Genomic DNA, 12,506 nt, shown 5'->3' on the forward strand with positions numbered 1-12,506 from the left:
TTTGTGAATTTTTTCTCTATGCCTTATCAGAAAGACATCTGACTGGTTCCTGGTCTCAAATTTCATACACTTACCTTATTATATCAGTTTCTTTAATTCTGTTTTTTGCAACAACATCTGGAGGAATTGTTCTCCAACCAAAATTCATGGGCCATACGAAGATGCCTCTTTGAAAGTTGTCCACTGTCATATAACTAATCCAAGGAAAAAAACAAAAACAGAAATAAAAGTGCTACCTGAGATTGTATGCATCTTTATATAATCCAACAACTTGGCTCCATGACCTATTCATGCACGGAACAGGTGTTTATGCAGGTAATTTGAGTTCTTCACCTTTTAATAGCAGTTCAAAAAAGTTTATGAGTACAGTTGGCAGTTGGTCACTAACTGGCTATACTGCTTGTTTTTAACTTATACTTTTAAGAAAGCCCTGGCCATTTTGAGAAAAAAAAAAAAAAACTACATTTGTTTACCACAAAGGAAAGAACTAAACTTGAGGAAAATAATTTTGAGTTTAGCCAAATTTAAAGAGGAATCAGTTAAATAAAGAATAGTAGAAAAAACAAAAACAAAACAAAACAAACAAAGAATAGTAGGGTTTATTAATATTTAGAGTTAATGGCCAAGCATGGTGGTACATGCTTGTAGCCTCTGGGTTCAATTTCTAGCACCAAAATATAATCAGAGTTGAGAATTTATGGTGACCAAATAATTATTAAACTGATGGGCTCTGACCCCAAAATATTATCATATATTTTCAGTTAGTGGATATACTCCATATTTCTTAGATTTAAAGAAATACACATATTGGGATTTGAAGTTTTCACTATTGTGGGTAAAAGTGCACTTAGGAGTATTTCAAGATATATTGCAATGTTACCTCATGTCCTTGTCATTGATGACTTCAATTACTGGACAGGCTACTTTCTTTCTACTTAGATAAACTCTTTCTAGTAGAGGTTCCAACCAACCAACATTACATTCCACATGAGAATCTAGGAATGTCAACACATCACCTAGAGGGTAAAAAAACAATCATCATTTGAAAATACAACATACCACGTGCATATACTTCATATTCAAAGGTGTCCGGTGCTGCTCCAGACATGTGGGTGTAAAGACAGTATTCTTCTCACTGAATTCCTGATCCCTATAACTTCATACCAGAGTGATATGAAGAAATTTTATACATAGGAGTTTTGTGGGACAAGCATCATTCATATTTGGAAAAAAAAAGATGACCCACTTAGACTAGGCAGCAAGTCTCCATCTTAATATTAATGCTCAGTGTTAAGGATAGTTGCTAGAGTCGCTTCTAAGGAAGATGGGCACCATTTACTCTGGAGGTGACAGACAAGGAACTTTGCTTTTCAGAAGACCAGACTTTAAGGTTACAAATTCAGGCATAGGAATGATGAAGAGAAGAAATCACTTCACATAATAGGGGTAAAAAAAAATTTAAACTGGCAGAACTTGCAAGACTAGAAGGTACTGTTAAAAGAGTTACTGGAAAGGGATCAGTGGGAGCTATTATTTAATAAACGAAGTTTTATTTTTGCAAAATGAAAAGGGTTCTGGAAACTAGCTGTATTATACCATGAGTATACTTAACACTACTGAACTACACAGTTAAAATTGTCTGTATGAAAAACCTAGTGTTATGTGTATTTAACCACAATTTTAAAAAATACAAATGAGGAAAAAAACCTGAAATGCAGAAGTACTTATAGGAACTTTTTCCTATTGTTGGTAGTGTGAAGTAATTCTCTTCCTCTCCACTGTAGTTTATACCATGATTTAAATGACTTTATATAAGCAGTGTGTGTGTGTGTGTGTGTGTGTGTGTGTGTGTGTGTGTGTGTAATAATACTGTGAGGAATTAGCTCCTGGCCCAAATCCCTGTGTGATTTTTCAGGCCCAACTACCTGGCAGACTTCATCTTCCCATCCAGATGTAGTGCCCAGCCAGTGCACTGGTATCTTTAAAGTGAGCTGCAGTCCAGGACTCGGTCCTTCCCTCCCCTCCACTGGACCTGTTCATGAGTGTATTTCCATCCCCATCCCTGGTGCCTCCATTCAGAGATCTTATCAGAACCCCTTACTGGGAGTGAAATGGGTCTGAACACACTTCCCTTCACTCCAACTCAGAATCCAGGGCTTTCCCTTCTCTGCTCTTAGATCCTGAATTAAAACAGAAATGGGAGCAATGATAACATTTGCAAAGAAGCTTTACAGTTATTAGGTGTTATTGAGGAGTGAAAGTTATGTTTATTTAAGAGAATGTCTCTATTCATCAGTGGTGCCCTTTGAAATACATAGAGGTATAGTGTCATGATGTCTGTAAATTTCTTTTTAAATGGTCAGAAAAAAGGGTTGTTTTTTTTTTGTGTGTGTGTAGGAGCATATCTGTTATGCACGTATATCTAATGGTTAAAAATTTGTAGAATTAAGTGATATAAATGTTCATATTACTATCCTTTTAAATTTCCTGTATGTTTGGAGCCGGGCGTGGTGGTGCATGCTTGTAATCCCAACACTTGGGAGGCTGAGACAGGAGGATCACACAGGTTCAAAGCCAGCCTCAGCTACTGAGTGAAGCTCTCAGCAACTTAATGAGACCCTGTTTCCAAATAAAGCATAAAATAGGTCTGGGAGTATAACCCAGAGGTAGAAAAGCCCCTGGGTTCCACCCCAAGTACCACCAAAAAAAAAAAAAAAATTCCTGTATGTTTGAGAAATATTTTCAATTACAGAAAAAGTATAATAAAAACAAGAACAAAAGAATGAGTAGCTTACCTGTTGCGTTCTGTGCCCCTGCCAGTCTGGCTCTTATTAAGCCATGTCTCTCCTTGAGGTGAAGAATTCGAACTTTTGGAAACTGAGACATATACTTATCCAAATTTTCTTTTAGGTAGTCTATGTCAGGTAGGAATAAATAAATAAAAATTTTCATTAACTAGGTCCTGTACTGGGGTGCCTGGGCAATATCAAATTCCCAAAACTATGACGTTACTATAGTGACTAAATTTTATTTCTTGTTCCATATTTTATCTTCTAATTTTCTATTTTCTTTTTTTCATTTTTTTTTTTTTGCAGTATTAGGAATGGAACCCAGCAGCATTCTACTTTTGAGCTACTTTTCCAGTCCTATTTTTTATTCTTTATTTGGAAATAGGGTCTCACTAAGTTGTGAAGGGCCTCACTAAGTAGCTGAAGCTGGCGGCGAACCCGGATCCTCCTGTCTCAGCCTCCCAAATGCTGGGATTACAAGCATGTGCCACCATACCCGGCTATTTTTTTCACTTTTATCTTCCAATTTTATTTTTTATTTGGATAGATTGTCTAAGTTGCTGAAAGCTTTACTAAGTAGCTGAGGCTGGCTTTGAAACTGCAAGATCCTGTCTCAGCCTCCCAAGTACTGGGATTACAAGTGTGTGCCACCAAACCCAGCTACTTATTAGATAGCCGAAAAGAAGTCAAGCTAGAGGAAAACTTAGGAGTTTTAGGAGATATGTATGTCCTTTACAGTCCTTTCTGTGTACAATTAAGTTATTGACAGCTATCCCAAGTAGGAATGGCTTCCTGGAATATTTTTGCAGGTTATATTCATACTAACTATATATATATATATATATATATATATATATATATATATATATATATATATAGTGTGTGTGTGTGTGTGTCTGGGGATGGAACCCAGGGGCATATGACCTCCGAGCTACACCTCCTGCCCTAAGTTTTATTCTTTATTTTGAAACGGGGTCTCACTGAGTTGCAGAGGGCCTCACTAAGTAGCTGAGGCTGTCTACGAACCATGATCCTCTGGTCTCAGCCTCCCGAATGCTGGGATTACAAGAGTGTGCCACCATGCCTGGCTTATATTCTTTTTCTTAAAGGGACCCCAAAAGCCACCTAGGCTTCATGTCCACAAAACCTGGATCTGCCTCTCATAAAAGAACTTTTTTCAGGCTTAGTAATTGGATACTATTTTTTGTTTATGCTTCAAGGCCACTTTGTACAGTTTCAACCAGTTTTCCTGTGGCATCTCACTGTATCTTGAGCTCAGTGTGATTACAGGAGAAACTGTGGACAAAGAAACCATTCACGTCACTGTGGTCACAGATCAAGGCTAAGCTGTACTGGTAGCACTGCCATTTCTTTGCTATTTTCTAAAATTCATGAAATGATTGTATTTGGGGAATTCACAATGTGACAGTCATTGAACCCAAGAGGCTACATATATATGCAATTTATTTATTTATTTATTTATTTATTTATTTATTTATTTATTTACTTTTTGGTGGTACTGGGGTTCCTGGAAACCCTTCTACCTCCAGGCTACACTCTCAGACCTATTTTATATTTTTTTATTTGGAAACAGGTCTCTTAAGCCAGCGCAGCTGGCTTCAAACCTGCGTGATCCTCCTGTCTCTGCCTCCCATGCGCGGGGATTACAAGCCTGCGCCACCACGCCTGGCCTATATATGCAAATTATTTGATATCTCAAATAGTGAGTTGTTTTTTTTCACTGCAAGAAACAAATACAAACTTAAAGACCCTGGTGGATTCTGCTTTTAAAATCTGTTGGAACCACACCTCTGTTTCCATTGGAAATGTATCTTCCTTACACTTAACTAATGCATAATTTGCTTTACTCTTGAGGAAGAAGCCACGGGACTTCCGTTTTTTTTTTTTGTTTGTTTGTTTGTTTTTGCTTTTCATAGGGATTAACTCTAGTTATTATCAGTGAGAAAAGATCTCCAGTAATGTGGGCCATTTGCTTATTAGATTCCATGGCAAAAGACTTGTGCACTTATGGGGGAACATCTTCTTGACTTTGATATTTTAAGGTGTCTATGTCTAAAGAGCTGTAGTTGCAAAATCACTCCTATGTGGCAGAATCCCAGTTGAGAGGGAGCCTGAGGAAGCTAGCTGAACAAAACCCTGGGTAACTTTTAATATACCATAAATTCTTAGATTTATGCCCAAGTCTCCACCTAACAAATATTGACTTTGTAGTGGAAAGCCTGAGTGGTTTTCTTACCTTTGGTGCTAAAGTCATCCACCAGCAGGATCTCTTTGATGAGGTGTGGAGGCGAGCGGTTGAGGACACTGTGAACAGATCTTAGGAGAGTGGACCACACCTCATCTACAAAGCATATGATGACACTGGTGGTTGGGAGGTTATTATGGACTAGCTGCTCTGCACACCTGGCCAGGATATAAGCAGAACACAAGAGAAGTCCTGAGATCCAGAAGCACGCTTCTGCGGATATACTAAAATGACGCTCTGAAAGTTAAATTACTTACCCAAAGGCATTCACCTAGAATTTACATGGAAATATGCATAAATACATATTTCATTCCAGTGCTCTATGGTAGTGTTTCTATACTAAAAATATGGGTTCTGGAATCAGATAAACATGTGGTCAAACATCAGATCCTTCTAATTACTAGATTGGAGAAGTTACATAACTTTTTGAACCTTAATTTTCTACCAGTGAATCAGAAGTGAAAAGTCTACTTGTAAGACTAAGTAAGTAAGACTAAATAAGTCTAAGTAAGACTAAATGCATACATAAAATTCACCTATCAAATAACATGACTATACTTTGCATATTCAATAGGTAATAGATAAGAGTATAAACCATGGGGGAAGTCACATTGGGTTGGCACTTTATTTACAGTTAGCAAAGTAGCATTATGTATAAGACTTAATTCAATATTCATAGCAATTGCTAGAGTTATACGTTATTATACACCTAGATAGTATATATTTGACATATAGCATGGACTTGAGAAATGTTAGACAAATCCAGCTATATTTTGTGATTTCAGTGATTTTCCAAACCGGTTAGTTGTTAAAATAACAAACAGAGCCTTGGCAATAAACACATCCCACCTTCAACCAGAGGATAATTTAGAGAGCTTGAACGGAGTCTGGCTTGGTGGAGGCGGGCTGGGTGATGTGCACAAGTTTTTTTTACCCCATGTTGATGTATAAATATAATGCACCAATAAAAAATTAAAAAAATAAAAAATAAAAATGTTTACTTATAACAGCAAAAAATACCTAAAATTAACAAACAAAACAAAGTGGGGAAAAACAAACAAAAGAATGGCTGATAAGTCACTGGTAGACTAGCTAAGGTGGAAGATAAAGTTAACTTATTCCCCTATTGTTTGTGAGTGATCTTAAAGTTAAAATGAGGGCTGATAAGAGCTGGTGATACATTTTCAGGCAATTTAAAATTAAATGAAGACATTTAGATTAGGTATCTTGATCTAATGATCAGGTATCTAATGTTAAAATGAAATAGTGGACTACCTAAACTGATCTTACTCTACACAAAGAATCTATGAAATGGCATTTCTGAATAATATGAGATACTTTTGACTTCACTAAAGGACTATATAGGTTTCTTCTGGCTGCTCTAACAAGTTACTAACGAGTCTGCCTAGCAGTCCCTTCCCCAATTGATCTCTTCCCTCTCACATTTTACTGTAACAGAAAAAAGAACACCGGGTCACACCTTCAAAACTATGCTTGGTTTTTCCTCTCCTTAGCTAAATATTTATCACTTGCAGTTCTGCCAGTTTTTATATGGCAGTAGGGCATAATTTAGCCAAGTTCGTTGTCATTATGTAACACACATTATCTTTCCACTAAGTCCCAATGGTGTTTCAGATTTGCTCCTGAGCCCTTACCTGAAGCACTTACAATGGTCTTTTTTTTTTTTTTGGTGGTACTCGGGATGGAACCCTTCTACCTCTGGGCTATACTCCCAGACCTACTTTTTATATTTTATTTGAAAACAGGGTCTCTTAAGCCAGCACGGCTGGCTTCGAACCTGCGCGATCCTCCTGTCTCTGCCTCCCAAGTGGAGGGATTACAAGCGTGCACCACCATGCCTGGCTACAATGGTCCTCTTTTTAACAACATTTTTTCATATATGTATTCACAAAGATGGTGGAGCTCTCAATTCCTTTGGCGCTCTCACCAGCAGCATCTTTAGCATCCATATTTCTACAAACAGTATCTCCAAGACAGCCTAGACTTTTTATATTATGATACTCAAAATTCTTCTAGCCTTTGCCTATTTATCTGACGCTCAATTACACCTTTTGTTACAGAATATATTATCCACTCTTTTGCAATGGTTCTCGAAATTAGGAAGTAACTATATCTTTGGAGGGCCATTTCTGGCAGCCTGCCTCTGGAGCTCAGAGACAGGGAGAAAGCAAGTGTCCTACTCTCAAATCACAGAGGCCAGAAGAGAAAGCCAGAGGAGGAGGAGCCACATATAATCCCCAAGGCCACTCCCCATTCCTCATCCAGTCCTAACATAGCTGATTACTCTCCATGAGGGTTAAAGGGACACTCAAAATCCAACCATTACCATCATCAGTGCAGAGAAGCATAACAAAAAGGTTGGTAGAAGATCTTAACGATGTTGGTATAAAACAGTTAAGTGTTCTCTCATGGGATCATGGGAAATAAAGCTAAAAGTTTAAAAGCCTGCATGAAAGGAAGGAAGAAAAGAAACTAGTGATTTCCTATGACTTTACATCTCTGATTTTTTTTTTTTTTTGGTGGTACTGGGGCTCCTGGAAGCCCTTCTACTTCCGGGCTTCACTCCCAGACCTATTTTTTTTTTTTTTTAATTTTTAGAAACAGGGTCTCTTAAGCCAGCGAGGCTGGCTTCAAAACTGCATGATCCTCCTGTCTCTGCCTCCCAAGCGCGGGGATTACAAGCGTACGCCACCATTCCCGGCTTATATCTCTGATTTATAATGTAAATTAATGAGAAATGCCCAATTCATGCTTAAATGTTCCTTCAACATTTAGTGCTGAAAAAAGAAAATGAATCAGTTCTGAAAAGCAAAGGTTAGCTGCACAAATTCTGTGTCAATCAACCAGACTAGTTGTGAAGTCCTAAGAGTTACTTTATGTTTATAATTTGGTTGGCTTTAGAAATATCCATGAGGAATCAAAAAAAAATATATATATATATGTTAAACAAGTAGGTTTATATAGATGACTTCTTATATTACAAATCAGTAGATGTGGGGTCTGTTTTAAATAGAAGTTCTGAGAAATATAATGAATGCTAGCCAGTTTGAAATTGGAGAGAACAGCTGAAATATTTGACATATTCAGGTAAGGCACCTTCAACTACCAAATATCTAATTCTTCATTTTTTCCTAATGTGTCATAGTACCTCAGTTTCATTGTTAGAAATCTATATAGGTAAATTGCAAAAGATTCATTTAGATGTTACTATCCTAAAACTTAAGTAGAGTCTCTGCAAATTAGTGACAAGTATTTCAGATGTGTTTAAGGAATCATGTTGCAGAAGGCCCTGGGGAAGATGACATGGTAAAGATCACACTGGTGACCAGTAAAAGGCAGTATTAAAGGATGGGGAGGGGACCAAGGATGTGGCAGAGGCTTCAAGTACAGCTTCAGAGCGGGCAGGTTTTGGTGACTGAGATATCAGGCTACTCTTAACAGTTATAAGGTCTTCATCTTTTGCATTACAAAACAAGCTAGACATGTTTACAGGTCTCTAGAGAAGCCAGCATGCATTTATATATTTTTGTTGTTGTTCACAGGCACGATGACTAAGACCAGAAAGGCTTTCAGATTATTAATTTCTGTACCAGTTGTATGTACTGATGGTCATGTAGTTTCATATAGTTTCCATAGGTTGTAAAAACCATTTCAAATTTTCTTGCATGGACCCAATTGAAGTAAACTGTTTCTGCTCCTATTTTTACATTGAAAACCTTGGAAAAATTAGAAATTTCTATACCTATTTAATAAGTAGAAATATTAGATACCTTTAAATCTATTTTCCCAGCAGAAATCTTAATTTCTGATGTATTACGAGGGGAGAAATGACAGCTAAAGTGAAATTTAATTTAAATGCAATATATTTCTTGGTATGGGTCTGTAAACTTTTTTTTTTTTTTTTGGTGTTGGTACTGGGGTTCCTGGAAACCCTTCTACCTCCGGGCTACACTCCTAGACCTATTTTTATGATTTTTTAATTTGGAAACAGGGTCTCTTAAGCCAGCGCGGCTGGCTTCGAACCTGCGTGATCCTCCTGTCTCTGCCTCCCAAGTGTGGGGATTACAAGCGTGCACCATCATGCCCGGCCTCTGTAAACTTTTTGAGGTTAAAAAAAATCATATTTTGGAGCTGGGCACGATGGTGCATGCCTATAATCCAGTACTTGGGAGGCTGAGGCAGGAAGATCACAGATTGAAGACAGCAACTTAGTGAGGCCCTGTTTCAAAATAAGAAATAAAATAGGGCTGGGGTATAACTTGGAGGTAGAATGCTCCCTTGTTCAGTCCCCAGGACCGCAAATCATATTTTTATTTTATATGCCCACTTACTACACAGATTAGGTATTTAGTGTCTATACGTCCTGTTTTCTACTTAAAAATTAAACTGTTTTTTTTTTTTTTTATTTGGGAGGCATCTAGGTTTAGATTACTGTAGCCAATTATTGGACCCAAATGGGAACTCTGACATGGGGAATTTCACCATCCTTCACATAACTGGTGCACTATTGTGGGAGGACAGAAAGATCTGGACTTGGGGAAGATGATGAGGAAGTAAGTCACTTATTGGTCACACGACTCTGGGCAAGTCACTTAACCACCAGCACCTGCTTATAAGATTATAATGCCTGTATCACAGATGATGATGAAGACTTTATGAGAGAGGAATATAAAAATACTTTGTAGGCTTCAGGGTGAAAAGCCCATGTGAGACAATGTCAATGCACCCCTTCAGACTGGCCACGCTGCCCTTTTCCAGGATAGTTGTTTACTCTGAATCTATGAAGTGCTTAATAATTTATCAAGAAGCTCAGGAGGTGCTTCAGCTTCCCAGCTCCTTTGTGCTGAATGCATAGCCACTAACCTGATCTGAATGCAGCCTACCAAATAAAGAAGGTTTCAAACCAGAAGGTTGGTGGAATAATACCATTCTCTCACTTTTATGTATTTTTTCCTTTATCTCAACATAGTCCAAATATGCTATGCAGGGCAGGTCAAATCTGAGTTTTCACAGGCTTGAGCGGAAAGCTTGAATTCTTTCCTTATTTTCAATTTAAAATTTAAATACAAACACCAGGCGTGACAGCACATGCCTGTAATCCCAGTATTTGGGAGTCTGAGACAGGATGATCGCAGGTTCAAGGCTAGCCTCAGCTACTTAGTGAGGCCCTCTGCAATTTAATGAGACCTTGTTTCAAAAAGTAAAGATTAAAAATAGGGGTGGGTGTGTAGATCAGAGGTAGAATGCCCCTGGGCTCAACCCCTAGTACTGTGAAATAAATAAATAAATAAATAAATAAATAAATAAATAAAATTTAAGTACAGTCTTGATGGGAGCTTTTAGGGACCTTCACTCCTTAAGTTCTGTCTTGTGAAGTGCCAGGAGAACTGAATACCCAGCTGAGGAGCTCTGCCTGAAATTATATTCTTTTCCTCTTAAACACAGAACTATTCAGTCATCTTTGCCTCTCAGTGATAAGACAGTATAGCATTATAACGATTTTGGTTTTGGGTCTTGTTCCTTCAATTGAAGACTACCCCTGACACGTGGTCAAAACCTCCTGGACACTAACTGAGAACATTTAAGTCATGCTCATCTTCCACTCTCCACAGGGCTTAGCCAACTGACACTGCGGTTGCTGAGCCAGAGTGTATCCATCAAAGAGATTGGACTCAGGCTCAGAAATATGAACCACCAGTGTCAACATTCACCTATTTAACAATAGTCTATTTTGAGCAGGCAGCTGTCAGGGTGAAACCGGGATGAGACGGAGATGTGCAGAAGGTGGTGGGGTGAGATGGAAATAGTCCTGGGTGGAGGGCAGGTACCTCAGGGTAGTTCTGTCTTTCCTGCTGTGCATGACTTTGGGCAAGTCACTATCCTCTCACACCTTCTCCTAGCATCAACGACTAGATGAGTCACTTCTGAATCTTTATACAGTATAAACCATCTGCGACTTTCTGTATATTTACTCTCATGTACCTCTGACTTATGTATAAGAAAGAGAAGTGTTTCAATTTACAAGGAAACTGTTAAAGCAGGAGCTGTACCCTGTGGAAAGAGTACTAGAATTGGAAATTGGGAAGTTTTCTTTAGAATTTCAAATATGCTATTAGGCTGCTGGAACAAAGATAGATCATTTGTTCTTTTACAGCCTCATTTTCTCATCTGTAAAACATATGAGACTCTGAGACTCAGAGAATCTTCTTCTTAGTGTTTATGTGAGGATCGTTTAGAAAAAAATATATACACATACATACACACATATATGAAATCTATACACACACACACACACACACACACACACACACACACACACACACCATTGCCTAGAACATGAATAAGCACTTTTGTGTGTGTGATTCTCAGCAAGGGAAGGATTCCCTTTTGTGCAGGGAACCTTGGCAAGCCAAGAGCTAAAGGTTGTGTTCATCAGCTTTCCATAGCTATGGTCATAATGACAGACAAGAAGAACTCAGAGGAGGAAAGGTTCATTTTGGCTCATGGTTTCAGAGATTCAGTGGATGGTCAGCAGGCTCTAAGCAGAAACATCAGGGTGGCAGTACACAGCAGAGGACAGCCGATGAGCCCATGGCAACCAGAAGGGGGGGGCAGGGACAGATAGAGTCCTCAAGACCAAGTTCCCAGAGACCTACTTCCTCTAGCTACCCCCTACTTTCCTAGAGTTACCACCTAGTAATCCATTTATAATATTAATCCACCAAGTGGATTAATCCACTAATGAGTTCAGAGCCCTCATGACTCCATTATGTTACTGAGTAATAATATATCATTGTGTCATTGCATTGCCAACGTACAAGCTCTGGGAACATTCTAGATCCAAACCCTCACTGAGGTGAAGGTGGCCACTGGGAAAGAAGAGGAGCGGGGATCAGGGAGAACCCATTTGGAAGCAGAAGCAAAGAAGGACCAGAAGGCTAAAGGCTGCGCCTGGCTCTGCCACTTGGGCTGTGGGCCTATGGGTAAGTCACTTTGCATTTCCCTGCATTTTCTCCCTCATATACTAACAGCTGTGACAATTATCCATCCAGCATGGCTGCTGTATGGATCAAATGAGATGACGTCCCTGCAGGATGGAAGGCCTCAGCGGGCTGACACCGTGTTCCCGCTCGTTTAAGATAAGCAGTGAGCAAATGATTCCCAGAGTGAAATAAACAGCCCCTCTGCATTCTCACCACATCTGGAAACATGGCTTTCTCTGTGCGTCTCCACTTTTCTGTAGGTTGAGCTGGGATGGTGACAGTATCTACCTTGAGGAATCATTGTCAGGATCAAGTGAGAAGGCCGTAGTAAAAGCAAATAATCCCTTCTCACACATGTTCACCAACCAACATTTTAGAAGCAGGGCCAACTGAAACGGTATTTGAGTTTGGCATACTATAGATGTTTTTCCAAGGGTACTCCAAAAA

At 38.8% G+C, this 12,506-nt stretch overlaps 1 protein-coding gene across 1 annotated transcript in view; it reads right to left on the reverse strand.

The window, feature by feature from the left end:
- GALNT5 (polypeptide N-acetylgalactosaminyltransferase 5) overlaps positions 1–12,506 on the reverse strand; it is a gene marked incomplete at both ends in the record, with an annotated part of 41,173 nt that overhangs the window by 19,408 nt on the left and 9,259 nt on the right. The window contains 4 exons of the mRNA XM_080689241.1: positions 75–194; positions 881–1,016; positions 2,796–2,915; positions 5,047–5,213. Coding sequence (XP_080545367.1) covers positions 75–194; positions 881–1,016; positions 2,796–2,915; positions 5,047–5,213 — 543 coding nt within the window. The remainder of the gene's footprint in view (positions 1–74; positions 195–880; positions 1,017–2,795; positions 2,916–5,046; positions 5,214–12,506) is intronic.

The sequence above is a fragment of the Muscardinus avellanarius genome, assembly GCF_963383645.1.
Source record: "Muscardinus avellanarius genome assembly, chromosome: 2".
In the NCBI taxonomy this organism is placed as follows: domain Eukaryota; kingdom Metazoa; phylum Chordata; class Mammalia; order Rodentia; family Gliridae; genus Muscardinus; species Muscardinus avellanarius.